Source organism: Panthera onca, chromosome C1 (genome assembly GCF_046562875.1).
Source record: "Panthera onca isolate mPanOnc1 chromosome C1, mPanOnc1 haplotype 2, whole genome shotgun sequence".
Lineage (NCBI taxonomy): Eukaryota > Metazoa > Chordata > Mammalia > Carnivora > Felidae > Panthera > Panthera onca.
In genome coordinates this window covers 120742914-120762741 of record NC_138346.1, presented here as the reverse complement: position 1 = coordinate 120762741, position 19828 = coordinate 120742914, and the positions used below count along the sequence as shown (strand labels likewise).

The 19828-nt window shown below is 42.2% G+C and overlaps 1 protein-coding gene across 4 annotated transcripts in view; it reads right to left on the bottom strand.

The window, feature by feature from the left end:
• Window positions 1–19828, bottom strand: part of SPAG17 (sperm associated antigen 17) — a 239057-nt gene that overhangs the window by 41361 nt on the left and 177868 nt on the right. For 3 of the 4 annotated variants that reach the window (XM_060626305.3, XM_060626304.3, XM_060626306.3), the window contains exons 35-44: window positions 19537–19664; window positions 17555–17737; window positions 16480–16593; window positions 15916–15961; window positions 13941–14040; window positions 13677–13724; window positions 10914–11013; window positions 10110–10212; window positions 8283–8414; window positions 23–159 (exon numbers count right to left, since the gene is read on the bottom strand). In XM_060626305.3, coding sequence (XP_060482288.3) covers window positions 23–159; window positions 8283–8414; window positions 10110–10212; window positions 10914–11013; window positions 13677–13724; window positions 13941–14040; window positions 15916–15961; window positions 16480–16593; window positions 17555–17737; window positions 19537–19664 — 1091 coding nt within the window. The other variant, XM_060626307.3, reaches the window with a different exon arrangement.

Below are 19828 nucleotides of genomic sequence, written 5' to 3'. Positions count from 1 at the left end.
TTGGTCCCCATGTCTGTTTTACCTTTGTGAGAGGCTGGGACTTGGGCTTGGAGCTCAGCAGGTAGTGAGGTAACTTCACTTTTTCTTTCCTTGCTTGCCCCGCAACATCCTGCAGCAACGACTGGGTGGGGATTTTCACAGGCTCACAGGACTCTGCTTCTGTTAGAAAAGTTTAAATTGTGCCACACAGACGTTTTACTCAAAGACATTTGAGGGCATACCAGAGTTTATGAGAACATAAGCCAACTTGGGAAACTTTCCTTCTTACCTTTTTAAAAGAACTTATTTAAAGGAACAAAGTCAACCCTAGCGTTATGTCTTTACATTTTACAAAGAGATTGTACCTAACGTTGTTTCTCACGACACCCCTCTGAGATGGGCGGGCAGGTGCTTAATAGCATCATCTTTTCTAAATAAATGAGAAAAGTCAAATTCTGAGAAGCTGGGTGACCAGATCTCCCCAGGGTTCTTTCCGCTAAATCAACGAAGGACAATACAGTAAACACTGACTCGGAAAGATCTTTTAAAACCGATGAAGGAAAAACACTTACATTTTTATATATACCCTTATATATGTATAAGTATTTATATACTTCTAAAAAGTGGCTTAGTAATTACAGGTAAATTAAGCCAGGGAATTAAATCTTCAGATCACCCCACTTGGTGAAGGAGTGAGCAAAACTAGATAATGTGCATAGATAGCTGCACCTGTCTTTCTCCAAATACCCAGTGGTTGAAATAGCAATAGTAGTTTAGATCATCTGATTTAAACGTCCTTCCTCGCATTCAGATCACCAAGGGCGGGAAGGCATGGAAACCAATGTTTGAGTGTCCACCATGTGCAGTCAAGCACCACAAGTGTGTTCTTACATGTAGCATCTTACTCAATTCTCATAAAATCCTACAAGCTGAGGGCTATGGTATTCTAATCAGTGTACACTCAGCACTCTCCCCATTGCCCGTCTCCACCCCCCACTCCGCCCAGACATACTTCTGGTGCCACAACATCTCCGGCTCCAGTCACCAAGATGGCGCATGACCCATGCAGAGCCAATGCGGGCTCTTCACCAGTATATTTCCAAGAAGCTGACAGGGATGGCCCCAGCTTTGCCTACCGGGTTATGGATCTGGGAGAATCAAGATCTTGGACCTCTACTGTCATGGTCCCTGCCACATGGACATAGTCTGTTCTTTGCAGGAGAGGGTAAAACCAAACAGGGACAAATCGGGATGAAGCAAGATGGAGGCGGTGGGGGGGGGGGCTGCCCCAAGAGAGGGGCAATCAGACACAAACACACTCCTGAAAAGCCAGAGTGCCTGGATCCAGTCAGCCCTGGGCTGGCACCACATCCACTACTCTGTGGCTGGCTTTTGAGCACCAGTAAATGTCCCCCCACTTTTCTGTTCAGCGACTCTGAGTTCTCTCAGTTACAAATTGAAGACTCGTAACTAATATAATAGCAATCTCTCTCTCCTTTTTTTTTTCTTACAAACAAGACAACTGAGGTTAAATAACTGGTCCAAGAGATGGAAAGAAGTGGCAGGGCTGGAATACGCAGCCAAGTGAGTCAGACTCCTCCAGGAACATGTTCCTTCTCTTAGTGTGAGCTAACAGAAAATACAGATACTGGTCTCCCCTTCTGGTTCCTGGCACAGAACTCCTAAAACCCTTGGAATTTCCTAGATGATAAGAACGCTAGGAACATCTTTTGTTCTAGGATTTGGTCTTTGACCCAGGTTCCTAACACAGGGCTCCTAAATGCCTTGGACTTCCCTGGGTAATCGCAGAGTCTTTTGATACAATGAGGCTACTCTTCCTGAGCCCCTGGATAGCTTCAAGATGGGGGCCGGTCACCAGAAAGACCAAGACATGATTAGCAGCTTAGAACTTTCAGTCCCACCTCCGTCCTCTGGGAAGGGGAGAAGAGATGAGATTGAGTTAATGATGGATCACGCCTGGGTGACGAATCATTCATGAAACTGCCCACAGTACAGGGTTGCGAGAGCTTCTGGGTTGGTGAACACATCCGTGTACCTGGAAGGTGTGCACCCCAACTCCACAGGGGCAGAAGCTCCTATACTGGACCCTTCCAGACCTTGCCCTATGCCTCATCATCTGGCTGTTCATCTCTGCCCTTTATCATTTCCTTTATATAATAAGATGTGAGTTCGGAGCTGTTGTATCAAATTGTAAAACCCTAGGTGGGGTCATGGGAGCCCCAAATGATAGCTGGTTGGTCAGAAGCACGGGTGACAGCCAGGATTTGCGACCCGCACCTGAAGTTAGGCGGGGGGCAGTTTTGTGGGACTGAGCCCTTCACCTGTAGGGTCTGCACTAAGTGTGGTTGGTGCCAGAATTGAAATGAATTGTAGGACACCCAATCAGTGCCGCAAAATTGCTTGGTGTGGGAAACTCCTCCCCACCCCCCCTCACCTCTGGGCACAGAAGTGTTCTGTATGAATAGTGAGTTTTTCCTAGACAACTGCCCCAGTGTGTCCCAAACTCATCCATGTATCATAATCCCCTGGGCTTGTTCTAGAAAAATAGAGGTTCCCAGGCCATAGGCCAGACAAGCCCAATTTTAGACCAAAACTGAATCAGAATCTCTGGGGATGGAGCTCAGGGAGCAGTGTTTCAATGTCTTTCCCTTTGGTTACCATTTCCTACATTGCAACCATTCTAATGGGTTGATGTACCTTTTTTTTCTTACCATATGCATATTACTGTTTTGTGTCCATGCATTTTACGAGTCTAACAAGTTCTAATTAATTGCTCACTCTGTTATTATTAACAGTAAATACTGATAGGGAGTCTATCCTGTGCCAGGCACTACTCTGAAAAGCATTTTACGGATACTAACTGATTTAATCCTGACAACCTCGTGATGCATATTATGTTATTTCCCCTTTCCAGAAGAGGAAACGGGAAGAGATAGCGGGGTCAGACAGTGTGCCCAAGGTTACACAGCTATTCTATAAGGAGCCAGGTACAGCCTGTCTGTACTCTCAGCTCTGCAGGTCACCAGGCTGCCTCCCCTAATACCCCACTGGACCGCCCCTGGGCTTCAGCAGGGATTGGAGGAGGGGGAGGAGTGCTTTGAGGCACTTGAAGCAGCTGATACAGAGGGACTTCACATATCTATATCTATATCTATATCTATATCTATATCTATATAGGTATATATAGAGATATATATACACACACATATATACACACATACATGTATATATATACACACATATGTGTATATATGATAAAATATATAAATATATATTTATATAAAAATTATATAAAATTTATATATATACACGTGTGTGAAAAAATATATATAAATATATACACGTGTTTTATATATATATATATATAAATTTTTTTTTTTTTTTTTTTTTTTTTTTTTTAGAGACAGAGAGAGAGAGAGAGAGAGGGAGACAGTGTTAAGCAGGCTCAGGGCCCAGCTGGAAGGCTGACACAGACCTCCATCCCATCACCTGACCTGAGTTGATCTGAGCCATAATCAAGAGTGCAGAAGCTTAACTGACTGAGTGGCCCAGGCGCCCCCAGAGGTGCTTTAATATTTAAATTGGGATGGTCCCACTTTTGGGGGGGGGGTGTCATCTGAATAGGACCACTGGGCTCAATGCCCCTGAAGAAGCCGTCATGGTTGTCCGCTTCCCCGCTGAGGCGGACGACTGTAGTATTTATTCATCATCACTCTTTTTTTCCCTTCCTCGCAGAGCACGTCTTCCGTGCACGTGGCGCATATTTCTCTGCCGCACTGACACTGAACTCAGCTGGTGGGGGAGGGCGTGGTGGCGGCGGCTCCTTCCGTGTGGGGGCTGGAGCACCCTTGACAGTCACCCGCAGCCCGTGGGGCGCGGGTAGAAGTCTAACCACTGCCTCTCCGGAGGAAATCTGCCCTGGTTTGAACGCTGTGCCCATCTGCAGCATTTGCTGATTTCTCACCCGGCGCCCGCAGCTGTCAGGGCGGGGCGGCGGAGCGGGCGCCGGGAGGAGGTGGGCGCTCTCTGAGCTCAGGGGCCTGGTGGCGCCCCCGTGCGCCCGCCCCCCCGCCCGCCCGCCGCTGAAACAGAGGCTGCCGCAGTCCACCCGCAGCCCCCAGACCCTTACAGCGCTGGCTGTAAACCGCTACGGGATTTACACAGTTTTGTTGCAGCAAATGCCGACAAGCACCTTGTAATTGTACAAAATCCAGACCTCCTCGAGCTGACGCTGTTGCTGACCAAATGAGAACACTGAACTATTTGTTAGTTTCCAGTTCATTTCTGCCTTCGGGCTTTGGAAGACATGCCCCCTGCCCATCTCTCGCTCTCTCTCTCTTTTGCATATTCCTCTTTCTTACATCTGGAGGGCAGTGTAATAAAATATAGAGAATGAGGAGTCAAAAAAACTCATTTTTCTCCCCCAGGCTTAGTTCCAGATTCGCTGTATGAGTTTAGATGTTGCTTGACTTCTGTAGGCTTCAGGTTCCTCAAGTAGATGAAATGGGGGTTGTCTGAGGTGATCCAATCTTAAATCTTAAAACCTACGAAATTTTATCTCATTCCCCAAGGCCAGCTCTCCTATAAAGCTTTCCCCACTCTTCCTGTTTTGCACTTCCTTAAACTTTATTGTTTCCATCCAAACTTAATTCACCACTTTTAGTGAGTCCCGTTACCGTCTTGCATCTCAGCATCTTGATCCCTGCAGGTGCAGTAGGTGTCCTTGTTCCAAAGACTCTTCCCTTCTTCAAAATCTCCTGTTTCTTTGAAGCTCGTGCCATCAGATTATTACCTATGACGTCTCCATGATGTACTTGTCGGTTACAGACCTCTGTCATTCCCTTGATTCACTGGAGGTCTTGACACCTCGGATGGACTTCCACTTCACCTGTTGACATCACCTGGACAAGCCACCCAACCCGCCCCCCACCGGTCCTCTCTGATTCTCAATCATCTCGTTTCTTCCTCTTTTCCTCTTCTCCACCCACAAGCTCCCATGGTCAGATCTCAATTTTGCCAACACCAATAATTTTACCGCTTTCAGTCTCCGTGTCCACTTTCCTTTCTAGAACACAACCTCCTAAACTTCCAGCCCATTACTCTGTCGTATCTAGCAAACGATCATTTGGCCTCGCTGAGGCCTCTAATCAACTGACACTGTCACCTGAAAACAATCAATCGCCCCTCTCTTGTTTTGGTTTCTTGTTTCTCTGGAATGGACTTTCTATTCTTATCATTATATCCACTCCTTTGCCATCAGACTCGCTCATCTGCCTAATACCAAACATGCAAACCCACCTGCCAATGTACCCATATTCCTTCTCCTCTCTCCTGTCGCTGGATGAGGTGGCCCTATTTACATCCAAGGTCAACTCGGACACTCAGGGTTTGCCGCAAACGTCACGTTCTCTCACCTTCTTTAGCACTTTGCTCTCCTGCAAGCAGGACCTCTTCTCCTGCAAGTTCTCTCTTGCTACTGAAGTATTGTCTGCAAGTCAACATCCTCCAGTGTGTCAAAATTTTTGTTTTTAATCTCTCCCCTGGTCACACATCTGCCTCGGCTGCAACGCCGTTCCTCCGTTCTTTTCAGCAAAGCTCTCGGGGGAAGCTGTGCATTCCTGGTTCCTCTTCCACCGTTCTATACACAGCCTGCTTCAGTTGGCTGCAGGCTCCTCCAGGCCCTGAAAGAGCTCTTACCAGGATCACCAGTTACCTCCATCTCCCCCAGTCCCATGGGTATTCTGCATCTCCTTAGCAGGGAGATGCTAGCCTAGCATGTTAGCATGGGCCATGTGATCCACTGGAAACACGGGTTTTCATGCTCCTGTTCTTCTCCGACCTCACTGGCTTCTTCTTAGTAGCCTCTTCTGGCCCTTGTTCTGCCTGTTACATTCTAGAGTCTTCCCTAGGGCCATGGTTCTCAAAGTGTGATCCAACATCAGCACCACCTGAAGCTTGTTACAACTACAAATTCTTAGCCTCATAACTGGTCACAGTACTTATCCTGGGAACCACTCTTGGTTCCTCTTATTCCTCAGCTCCACATCCCGGTGACCCGTGAGTCCCTTCAGCTCTACGTCCAGGGTGGACAGTCCCAGTTGGTTTAATCCCCCCCTCCCCCACTCCAGACTCCATGGCCTTAGCCAGGTCTCTGCCAGTGCTCACATGGCCTGCCTCAGTGGCTTCCTCCCAGCCTCCGCTTCTCCACTCCCCTTACCCCACCCACAAGCTACTGGGTAATCTTTTTAAAGTACAAATTATAGGGGCGCCTGGGTGGCTCGGTCAGTTAGGCGTCCGACTTCGGCTCAGGTCATGATCTCACGGTCCGTGAGTTCGAGCCCCGCGTCGGGCTCTGGGCTGACGGCTCAGAGCCTGGAGCCTGCTTCAGATTCTGTGTCTCCCTCTCTCTCTGACCCTCCCCTGTTCATGCTCTGTCTCTCTCTGTCTCAAAAATAAATAAACGTTAAAAAATTTTTTTAAAAATAAAATACAAATTATAGTTGTGTAAACTACCGTGTTCAAAACCTTCCAGTGGTATTTGAATAAAAATGTACACGGACTAAAACCCCAGACTCCTTATGCACCATCGCATGGTTTTATCTTTATCCCTTCCTCTGACCTCACCTTCCTTTACTTCTTTCTTTGCCCATTGTCTTCTAGCCTTATGCCCATTTTCCTGCTTCTTCTCCTCTAAGGGTCTTCAAACCTGCTGTTCACAATACTTGCCCCCTCTTTCTCCCCCAGGGTTGGCATGGCTGGCTCCTTCCTGTCGTTCTGTCTATGCTCAGATGTCCTTTCACAGAGGGGCCTCCTACCCCCCCTAATGAAATGCCATCCCTCTCCCCAAGACATTTTCCATACCTTATGTACGGTTTTACTCTGTGATAACATTTATTCCAACCGCAATTTATCTGATTTACCTGTTTATTGATTTATTGTCTAGGTCTGCCCGTAGTCTGTACAGCTCTATAAGATGTAGGCTTTTTAGCTGCTATATTTCCATGCCTAGAACAATGCCAGGTGTACAGTGGGCATTGAGTAAATTGTCCACTAGATGAATAAACTTTATAGAAGAGATAACCTTAAATTTACTTATTTTTATTTTTTTAACATTTATTTATTTTTGGGAGACAGAGCGAGACAGAGCACGAGTGGGGGAGGGGCACAGAGAGGCGGGGACACAGAATCCAGAGCAAGCTCCAGGCTCCGAGCTGTCGGCACAGAGCCCGACAGGGGGCTCGAACTCACGGATGGTGAGATTATGACCTGAGCCGAAGTCGGACGCTTAACCGACTGAACCTCCCCCAGGCGCCCCAGAAGAGATAACTTCGAAATCAGGAAGGCAAAAGGCATGTGTAAGGTAAATCCCTTAAGTCACTCATAGAGGTAGCAAGATGCTCCCTCTGGGAGAGGTAAAACTAAGACCTCTTGTCCGATTCCCATCTCACTTTCTGTTTTGTTTTGTTTTTTAGTATAATTTATTGTCAAGTTAGCTAACATACAGTGTATGTTGCTCTTGGTTTTGGGGGTAGATTCCTGTGATTCATTGCTTACGTACAACACCCAGTGCTCATCCCAACAAGTGCCCCCCTCAAAATGGACCATGTCCACAGGAGTAAACGGGTGCAAATTCATCTACACAATTTTAAATACTCTGTTTTTCTTTTTTTTACTGACCAGCCATAAAGTTGAATTAACTTCAGTGAAATCAGTGTGATTCCACTGTAATCACAACTATTTTGTATTATTCCATACTTTAATTTCTGCTACAAATGAGATGGTGTGCTGTATAAATAGAGACTACACTTTATGTTTCTCTTCTAGCACCTGCAGACCAAGAAAGTACCTGAAAAGGTGGGTAAATATGAGTCCAACCACCAAATTACTGGCTGCTCAAAAAAAGCTACCAGGTTCCTGACATTTAGTAAATATTGCAAGCTCTCAGATCCACGAGGGATAAAATCAAATAATATAATGTAATAAATTAATTAAAATAAATAATTATATATAATAAAGAAATAAAATATAATAACCGTCTAATACATATTTGCCATTTTTTCCTTTCAATCTAGGACTTGCAATCATTCTCAAAACATTTTTTGCGATACTTTGATGTGCGAAGAAGCCTTACAAAGTGCTTTAGTTCTGGGCTCTGTGACCCACTGGAATTTTTTCTGTAACCGCCAACCAGACCCTCCGCTCCCAGTGTCATCTTCCGTCCTCCAAAAAGAGGTAACATTCAGTTTCGAGAAAGAATGAGATAAAGCAAATGACTGCCATACCTTCAATAGGTTTTGCCAAATTTTCAGTTTGGTTCTGGTCAGCAGACTCCTTGGCATCTACAAAACTCTTGAGTTTTGGAACACTCGGTGTTTGTGGGGACTCCTGTCCTGAAACTGTTTCTGACTGGGAACCTAGAAAGCCCCAAACAAATATTATAAAGTGATACTCTGGTCAATGAGATAAGGACTACTGATGTTTGTATTCTTCTTTACAGCAAACAAGGTGCTCCCTACACCCCTGCCTTTAGAACGACTAAATGGAAGAAAGCTTTTAAGAGGCAAGGATTCGTCATGATATGATGCCACGTTTGCCATCAACAGGGTGGTATCTGCAAGGAACGCACTCCCCAGGAGCTAGATGGTTCCGCAAGGCAACACAGTAATTATCTTGGTTGGGTTATGCAGCAGAAGCCAAGTAATTTAGCCTACTTTTACCTGGCAAGAGTAACTGAGCTGTGATTTTTGTTTTTAAAGTTTCCAATCTTGAATCCATTCATTATTATGATAATGTAGCTCTTTATTAAGACGCGTCTCTCTAAGAATAATCAGTGCAACATGAAACACATTTAAAATACATCTATCAAGGACTGGGGATGCAAATAGTACATTTCAACTTGCATGTGGGCCACCCTGGCTGAATGGTGGTTGCTGCCTGGAGGATTGTTGAGAAACCTGTGGCCTCGCCCCCTTTCAAGGGGACAATAGGCTTCATTGATTACAGTTGTCTGCCTGGGAACAGGTGGGCACCAGCACCATCAGCCTTCGTCTCTGATTTCTCCCCATTTTGTTTCCGAGTCATTTTTCCAGCCTTAATCTTTGCTTTGCAGACTCTGTGGTAATCAGATGTTTTCTTTGGCTGTGCTCATTCCAGGCAGCCGAACCTCTGGTATGGCATTGTGCAGTAGAAAATTCCTCTGTGGGGGAATTTTCACTACCCAGTTTATGAAAAAGAAGCACTAAGTTGCATTTCATCCCTAAATTCTCCAACATGCATCTCTGGAAAAGGAGACCTTGTTCTACACATCCATCATCACACCCAAGAAAACTCAGAAAAATTCCACAATGCCCCCAACTAACAGTCCCCTACTCCAGACTTGTACAGTTGCTCCAAAAGATCTTTGATAGCTGTTTATTTTTCTCAACTCGGCTTCCAAAGTTTATGTATTGCAGGTAGTTTAGATGCCTCTCTAGTGTCTTTCAGTATACAACAATCATCCCATCTTTTTTCTTTTAATGACACTTTTTTTTGAAGGGTCCAGGACAGTCGTCTCCTAGAATGTCTACATTCTGGACTTGTCTGATTGTTTTCTCTTGGTTAAATTTAGGTTACTGATCTTGGCAAGAATTCTATATAGGTCCGAGGCACTTCATATTGTATTATATGAGAGAGCACTTAATGCTAGGCTGTCATAATTGCTAGAAGTTTGATCACTTGGTTGCGCTGGAAAATGGCCTATCTCTTCACTATAAAGACACATTTTCCTCCTTATTATCAGGTATTATGTGAGCTGATACCTCGAGCCTGTGTGTCTGGCCTGTTCTCCTCCAAACTTTCATTACTCCCTTGACTTATAAATCAGTCAGGTCTTCTAAATATTCTTAGGTAAATTTTAAGCACACTGGAGGAAAACTAAATTCGATTTGTATCTTGGCTTCTTCATATAACTCAGCCAAATTTGTAATACACAAGTCACAATAGGTTATGCCATCAGCCGTTACTGAGACAAGAGGCGGTAGGAAATAGTTATGTCCTAAGAGGCCATTCATTGTTAGGCATTCCTCATTTAAGTTCAGTGACAGGAACAGGAAGCTACAGAAACACATTACCTGGAGGAAGATCGGATGTTTTCTGAACAGCTGTTTCGTCTGCATCTTCCGCTGTCTTTGGAAAAGGAGGCAAGTTTTTGGAAAGCGTATCCAGATAATGAAACTGAAAGAGAAATCCAAAAGACTTACTTTAGACTTATGCATGCCTGGAAGGCACCCTCCACAAGCATGTTAAGTTGAAGAGCAATGATGAAACCATTTTTCTTTTTTAAGGCTCTGAAACTGAAAGTTTTTCAAGAGACCGTTCAACTCAATTCTAGATTTGGTCATTCTGTCCTAACTTCCTGTAACTTCTCAGGCAGCTTCCGGTTAATAATAGCATCTGGAACATCCATAGAAATGCAACAAGCTCTAAACACATGAGGATATTCACTTTGCTGAAAAGTTCCAAGGTTTCATGGGAGTGCTCTGTCTCCTCGGGCTTCCAAGAACTCACAGTAATTTAGTGCTGTTTCAGCAGCTGATGGATGCAGAAATCTTAATGGGATAAAAACTTCAAAATGGAATTTATGGGATAAAAGTGGGGAGAATTCAACCCCCAAAAGGACTTGAAATAGATGAAAGAGGGTGATTAATAGTGATAATGCAAGGTATGAAGTTGGAGTGGTAGTAATAAATTGGCAAGACCTGAAATTAGTTTTCCCTCTCAAATGCTCTTGAGGACGTGGATTTGAAAGGTAAAGTTAGTCAGCTGGGCTGATGAAGGAAAGAAACATCAGGAAAGGTAGGTTACATAATAACACATGCATTGCATCAATCTCTATAAAGATTCTTACTTAATTGTTGTTAATTACGTTCAATTACCTTAGACTGACATAACTTGCTCATTTCCAAGTTGAAGTAGGGTGATATTACTTTGTTCCTAATTTCCATTAGGTAATTTTGTGTGGTTTCAATATCCTTCCTGGTTGATATTTCCATAACGATGCAAAAGAAGACAGAATGTTTTACAATGTTATTCGCTTGTGTTTTACCTTTAAATCCTGCAGAAAATGGGATCGCTAACAATAAAACGGATAAGAACTCATCGGACAATTTTTTTTTGGTCAGCTGGCTTTGGTTCATTTTCTGCTCTTTCTAGAATCAGTCACATTCCTTACTTCAAAAATCAGCTTTCATTTAAGATAAGAAATAATGATACCAGGTGGGAGTTTGGTTTTACAGTTGATCTCAAAAGACTAAAATACACACGGTTGACCTTTTTTCGTGTCTTTCAATTCTCTGAGGTTTAAAGGCCAGCTTGATTCTACCAATTTCCATGATTTCAGTAGCAAGGGTAACAGAAACTAAAACCAAAACCTCAGGAGTGGTTTGTGAATAGTGTGATCAGTGATTACAAAGTAAAATAAAAACAATCATGATAATTCTGCTCATTGTCTTTCCAGTATCAGAACTCTCTGTTGGGGAGGCGATAGACCTCGAAAGACTAGAAGGCTGAAGACTTCACTTCCCAGCCTTTCCTATATATATAGGGAAGGCCAGTAACTAGTAAGCTGACATCACTGGGTAAGACTCCAGATAGCCTTTAAAGAGATCTAACTCAGCTGGGAGGCTTTCCCTTTGTCCTTGCCTCACCTCTTTTCCTACTTCCTGAAATATGGATGGAATGGCTAGAGTTGTGGCAGTGATTTTACAACCATGAGGCAAACTGGAGGATGGAAGTCATGCACCACTTCTGACTTCTTTGACATCAGGAAAGATAAACTTCTTTCTTGTAAAAGCACTGATTTGGGGGGTTGTCTGTTAAGTGTAGCTGGACCTCATCTTATCTGAAATAGTTCTCATTTTTAAGTGCTTCTCACATGCCAGAAATTTTACAAAGTGCTTTACACGTTTAATCTTGTAATAACTCCATGAGTTACTCTTATTATGCCCCTTTTATTGGTCAAAAAACCCCAAGGTATAGAAAAGCTAAGTAACCTACCTTGAATCACATAACCAGTAAGAGGTGAAGTGTGAATTAAAACCCAGGTTGCCTGCCTCTGAGCCCATAACCTTGATAAGTGCAAACGCTAGTCAACTGTTAGCTGCCCAATGTGTGGGCTGAGATACCTCCGATATTAGGCGGCCCAACACCCTCCTGTTTCAGATGAGCAAACTGAATTCCTGAGGTACGTTTTACTGATGGAAATCAGTAAATTGGGAAATGCTGATTTTTACAAGGTAGAACACGTTTTGTTACCGTAGGACCTAGGGTACACCGTGGCTCTCTAAAAAATAAGCACGACCAGCTGACATCATGCATCTGTACGTAACCAAGTTGGAACTGACTCTCGGTCTGCTGACTCTAACACTAGTGTCCTTTCTCTCATACTAGCTGGCCTGTCAGGAAATACTGCCCGAATCAAAATAGCATCTTACTGAAACAACTTTAATTTCCCATTACATTATCTTATCTCTACTGCCTCACCTGATTCATCATCAATCTATGGCAGTGAGGCTACTGCCTTGACAGGAACCGTTCTCACAAAAGAATAAGTCCTCCAGTTGATAACCTCCAATTCCTCTCTGCATTCACCTTTCTGATTCTTCCACGGAACCTGACCTTTTTGTGGCTCACCTTCCGTGCCCCTGAGACCTTCTCATTCCTTAACCCTCCTCCCCAAACGCATTTTCCACGCTGCCAAAACTCCTCTTTCAATGACACAAATCTGATTATGCGTTTCACTTTCTTCTTCAAAAACTTTCACTGGCTTGCCAGCATCTACCTGTGGGTTAAAATCTGAAAGTGTTCATGTTTCAAGAACTTTAAAAATGTGAATGGATAACACAGACGCATAATGAAAAAAGGATTAAAGAGTATGCAATAAAAAGGAAGTCTCCATCCCACACTGTCCCCTAACCTCTCGGTCGGCTTCCCCACAGGCAATCATTGTCATTGGTCTAGAAATCAGGGATATTCCATGAGACAATGTATACCTTCTAGTTTGACCTTGAATACAGGGGTGGCCCATGAGATGCAACATCCTATCTCACCACTTCTCCCATACATTCTACAGGGTAACCCAGGCATTTTTTTTGAAGAAGAATCTTCATCCTTCCTCCAGTCATTGTGGAGAGGAGTCATGCAAATGTGTGCAATTCTACCATATGTACCACTAGATTCTCAGTAAATACATCTGGCTCCCTTTCCTCATGGGGTCCCTTTTCTCACGGGGTCCCTTTCCTCACGGGGTGGTATCTTTGGCTAGGAACGAAAAGCACATAATGCCTGGAACACATTCTTCACTGAGTTAGAAGAATCCTTGAATGTTTATAACTAGTCTCTTAAGTTCTAGAATATTTATTAGTATATTTGAATTGCCACAGCGCAGAGAATACCTGAGAACTTTCTTGCTTACAAAAAGGAGAGGATCTGCATGAGGGTCAAACGGGCTTCCCCTGGAGATAGTGACAGCCTCACTCGTCAGCTGAGTAGCCACTTGGCAAAAATGTAGAAGAAATTCAGACAACGGCAGGGAGCCCAGGTGGTAGGACTTTTCAACCTAGCCCACTCTAAGATTCCTGACTCTACAAAACTGGCCATTTTCACATGCTTATGGATACCGTGCTTCAAGATAGAATTACCTCTTATGTTCCAACTTTTCTTTCCAGTGCTTTCCTTTTGTTGTTTGCCTGCATGAAAGGAAAGTATGATGAAAAAGGGCAAGGCTCTCAGCTTACAAACAATAAAAGAAAAACCTCTACTGTGTGATAAATTGTTGGCAATGTAGGAGATGAAAGGCTGAGGATGCATTGATATAGTCACCCCGAGTTATGATGCACGGCTCTCCATTTCCTCAATCACTGTATGCTTAATACTAATTGGAACGCATTAAGGGATCTGCTTACCTCCATTTCCTTTTAAAGAAATCTGTATCAGTTGTCTCTGGCAGACATTCCGGAGCGGTAGGCAATGATTGCTTGAATAAATCGGTTAGGTGGGCTGCAACTTTAAAAATAGATGCATTTAAATTTATCCTCACATCTTTATGGCACAACACACAATCGGTGCCTGGTGACTCACTTGAGAGGTTTTCTAAGAGCTTATATTTAATCTATCAAGTGTTTACTAGAATTTCCCTGACCAAACTGTAGTATAACAGTAAACCAGACCACTTTTATCAAATATTCCATTAGAGAACACACATCTTACTGCCAAAATGTAGAATGTAGTGACATCTCATTCATCCCACATCATTTGGGGAATCAGTGTTTTACCTAACTGAATTTCTTCATATCTGAAACACCAAAACTTTAAAAAAAATTAACCATCTTACTGAAAATGTTTTTCTAAAAAAAAAAAAACTAAGGGTCTGAATCTAAGTATATTAACATAATACAATGGTTGTTTGATAATCCAGGCAGTTATTCTGAGTTTATTCCTCAGATCATGATCTCAGTGGGATGTTAACAAAGATTAAAAAAAAAAAAGTTTCCGTGTTCTATCTGAGCTTGGGAAATACTGATTTATACAAGGTTAAATATGTTTTGCTACTGTAGGACTTAGTATACACTGTGGCTCTCTAAAAAATAAGGAAATATGCAGCATTATCCAAACTTACTTTATCATAAAGTTCATTTTTGGTGCAGCCATTTCATAGACTAGTGTTTCGGGAAATAGTTTGGGGAGCATTGACTTAAAATCACCACCACTAATATTGCGGCTGTAACTATGCAAGACCCTGTTTGTTTGCTGGTTTGTTTATATGTTTGAAAATATGTTTCGTTTGCTCTTCATTATTAGGCAACCTGCACATTTACCTCGATGGTGATTGTACCCCTCAGACCAGAGACCACAAATTCAAATGCTGCCACGTACAGTTACCGGATAAAGTATAGGGCATCCAGTTAACTTTGAACTCCAGATGGACAACAAATAGTTTTTTGGTATAAGTATGTCCCAAATAGAACATTCAATAGAACTTATACTGAAAGATTACTTATTGTGTACCTGAAATTCAAATGTAACTGAGCCTTCTGTATTTTTATTTGCTAAATCTGACAACCATAGCTTAATGGGCTGCCCAGATAAAAGAGTGACAACAGAGTGGCCGCGATGGGCTGTAACGGATTCTTCTGTTTGTGGTCATTCTAAAGGGGCAGCTTTAATCATCTTCAGCCAAATGTCACCATGCGGTAATGTCACATTTCAAGAGATGGAAAGTCAGATAAAAATAACTGTGTAAGCCAACCCTGTGGGGGACACATAAAACACATCTGTGGGCTAAATGAAGCTTATGGCTGCCAGTTTCTGACCTTTGTAATACAACCAAAATAGAAAAGGAAAAGAAAAGCCCAAACCACCAAATGCTTCCCTGCTTGTCTGCTGTGAACTATGAAATCATATAACTAAGTTCGCTGGGGCTATATATTCTCCAAATAAATATGCTTTGAATGAGGATATTTTCCAAGGGTAGACTGCTTGAGCTATATATTCAGTGTAAAATAGTGCAAGGTTTTGGTGGTAACTGTGTAGTTGCTCAAAAGTTCTGTGTGTGTGTGTGTGTGTGTGTGTTGGGGGAGAGTGTTGAATGGTTGGTTGTTTCCCTCTTCTGTCTTAGGTATGTTGGAAATACATGCTGAGGTTAACATAAAAGTCAAATGTCAACTGTTTTCATTCAACAAATGAAAGTTAAAGATAAATTAGATGCAGCCATGTTTCACAATGTAGGCTGAAAAAATACATAAATAAGTAATTATAATACAACATGGCCAATATGACAACAGAAATATATATATACATGGTACTTTGCTATCAGACAAAGGAATGACTGAGAAGGATATTTAAGATTTTTAAATATTTTGCAGAAAAATATGTAGTTACCTTCAGTTACATGACTTTTTGTAGTTTCTTCCATTTTAGGGAACGACTGAAATGAAGATAGAATTCCTTAATGATGATGATTATATTACATACAAATTCACTCGGTTTTACAGCATTCTTCATGGAAAATTACTATCAAATGAATTCATTTTTTAATGCCAGTACAAAATGTATTTGATTTTTTGTAGTCATTCCTTCCACACAACAGAATTTTTAAAAATGCAAATCATTTCAAGTTGTAGAAATTCCTTTTTCTTCCTCCTTCCTCCTTCATTCACTAATTCATTCCACATTTCAATAAACATCATTTTCTCTGAAGACAGTATAAACTTTTATTTAAGAGCCTTCAGAATTATATACAGTTTAAGGAAGGGCCTAAGAAGCTTTTGGAAAATTCAATCCATGAGGAATCAGATTTTCCCCAGAAATAAGAAATTATAGGGAGGGAAGGCGAATGTTCCATGGAAGTGGCAGAAACAGCTATGAGGTGTAATATTTTGTCTTGAAGCACCTGATATTGAAACAACAGTGAAAACATTGGTACTGAAAACATTTCCTTCTCACCATGACGAGCTTGAGGAGATCTGCAGCATTGCCTCTTTCCTCCTCGGTTCTGGAATCCTTAACCGTCATTTCCTGTAGCTCATCTTCTTTCTTTAGAATATGGTTTATATAATCCTAAGTCAGCGGAATAAAATAAATCAATAAAAAACCGAAACGAGGCAGAAACACCAAAACTGTGAACATCAACTTGAAATACTACTGAAAAGGTAAGAGTATGTAAGTTCCCAGTGCTCAACAAACCAGTTACTGGTCGAGCAATCTGGAAAACCTTTTCCTTGATTACATTAATGAGCAAAGACCTGAAATGTCCAAAAACAAAGCCTGAGGGCCACAAGATCTTAGAACTATATGGAGATGCCACAGAGACCCATCTTCTAGCTCTGTGCTCCGGTGTCCTCATCAATAAAATGTACGGACTTGGGTTAGATGGTTTCTAGAGTCCTTTCCAAGGATAGTCTTTATGATTCTGTCTATGAATGTAAGTTTAGGCTTAGTCTATGCCTTGGCTTCCAAGAGAAATACACTTTACTTTTTCCATAAACATCTATTTTCATAAATAAATCGTCCCCCGCTGTATGCCAGGTGCTGGGTATATAACCATAAACAAAACATATATAATCCTGTTCAGAGACAGTTGACAAACTAGACAGGAAGATGCTATAGATACGATGTGCACAATTAACTATATATTTACAAATTCTTAGACCATTTCCGAAAACCAACAATCCTTTTCTTCCATGGACAAGTAGCAGATTAATAAGCAGCTGTACTTTTTTTCCAGAGGTCACAAAGCCAGTTCCCCATACAGTAAGAGGGAAGGAGGACACTATATAGCAATCGTATATAAAAGTTACCTATCTTTTCAGTGCCTTAGGGTCTCAATACTTCCTATACCTTCTGGGAACCATTGAGTATTTTCTACTTCTCAACCTCCTACCCTCTGGAAAATTGACATTCCTTTGTCGCATTAGATAAATATTGGTACAGTGACATAATTTCAGATTCCTCAGGAAACCAAGAGGAATGATTGCCCTGTCGCTGATTCCTCTGGGTTGGGTGACCCGGATTCCATTACCTTAAGGGAAATCTGCAGCTTTTGCTTCACCTCCTCTTTTATGACCTCGTGCTGGGTGAACTGGCGCATCTGTAGAACACTGGGGCTCTTGAGTATAGGGGCCGGCGCACTTGCTAGCTGTTTGGACCCAATGTCAAGGCCCTTCCAAATCTGAGTGCCAAATGGAGGTCCAGGAGTCTTCTTCTGTTAACAAAACGAAGCAAAACAAGCACCAAAAAAATCAGAATGTTTTCGCTTTTTTTTTTTTTTAAACTGAGTCCTTATTATGTAGACACGATGCTAGGAACCACTCGTTAGAGAATACGGTGGTCAAAAACATACGGTCCCTGCTCCCAAAATGTTTCTCAAATAGAAGGGAAATTGGTAAGAGAACTGGGCACGCTTTCCTCTTTATATGCGTTACCAGGAACTTGGATATATTAAAATCCTGTAGCATTATCCAGTGCTGTCCCACTGGATAGCATTTGGGGAGTAGTAAGCAATGTCGCATCATGGAAATGTAGCCTAGCTTATGAAAAATGCATAAATGCACTGTTGCTTATTACCCACAAGCAGCCCAAGACATCTGGAATAATCAGGCTTTCACTTTCTGGTTTCATGTTCATTTTGACCTCAGAGAGATTCTTTGAGAGAGAAAAATCATCCCATAGATCTGAGTGGTCTCTGAGCTCACTCTAGATTAAGCATGCCTCCAGAGTCTTCCCAGGGTCTCTTGGGGTACATATGTTCTGCCTCGGATTAGACTCACAGCTTTATGTTACCCTTGTAATTGATTTTCAGGAGTAGTGTGCTTTGATGCCCTACGTCCTGTAGCGTGCCTGATGTCCTCCATTGTAAACTGCTATTCATTCTGATGTCTGGTCAGTGATAACCCTGAGGGGCTTGCCTGGGCTGGGCCACTGTGACTGGGCATAGACGGCCAGAGCCATAGGAGTTGCAGAGAAAGAGAATAAACTTCTTTCATTAATCTCAGATGTGGCATGTTATTTGTCATGAAGCACTACTTTCAACCTGGATATAGCCTTAGTGAGTCATTTGGTGTGGCCTTTCTATTTTTCAGATATGGAAGTAGAGGTCCAGTGTGGCTTGTCCCCTATCCCACATTAACAATTGGTAGACTCAGGACTAGAATTCAGATACTTTTCACTCATCGTGTTGGTTATAGCTGCCAAATTAAAAAATAGGGCTCAGAGGTCTTTGTTACCTTAAGTGTTCATTGTCTGTGCCCTTGCTATTACAAGGTTGTGCAGGGGAACAAAAATCATCATAAACCAAAAAACGTTGGCCTCCCCACCTAACACGTGAATGTCTCTCTGATCATATTGTCAATGTCCTCATTGATCTAATAATTTATCATCTAACAATATACTGGGCCTATTACACAAATGGCTTGCAAAATCAAGTGTCAAGTCTTGCAAGGTGTAGGACTTCATGATTCTTGCTCAAGATCTCTAAGACCTTTTCTTCCATTCTTTAAAAAGACTTTCGATGGAGCTTCTCTAATTTGACATAATCACAACGTTTACTTTTTATCATTGTAGTTGCGTATCCTTTGTATAATCCTTCACATCATTCTTACATGCTTCAGTTCGTGCATTAGTAAATTAGGCAAAAAAGGAGACCTGAAGTTGGGTGTTAAAACTAACAAATAAGAAATGAGAGAAGGAAAGTTTTCTGTATTGCATAGTATCAGTAATTCCATGATAGGAGAGGTATAACACGTGTTACTTAGAGTGGGTATTTCCATACTATAGGAAGACGTTTGAGCCTGCAACACAGGCTAAAAGAAATAAAGCTAGTCAGGTATATTTCTCCAAAATCTACAAATGTTAAAAGTCTTCAAATATAAAACTCCCAAGCCCATTAACAGTTTATGTAAGAATGAAAATATACGAATATATGGGAGAAGACTGGAGACTCCAATCCATTGATGAAATAGATGTGCAATAGTGTAGTGACTCTGCAGCAGAAAAAATTTATACCTCGACTGAGGGAAACATCTCCCATGACCTTGACTGGAGATTCGGAGGAACAATTGTATCTAATTCTTTCTTCATTAGCCATGGTGATGCTTTACAGAAAGGGCGAAGGACAGTGATGCTCAGGGCACCTGGTTCAAAGAGAGTTATCAGTGGATCATTTCTCTATCAAATACATTCTGAGAATTCAATAGGTTTTCACTAAATTCAGCGAGCTTCTTGATAAGTGAGACATAGTGATTATGCTTAAGAAGCTTACAATCTAACAAGTAAAGTAAGGCTTTTGGCCACTGTA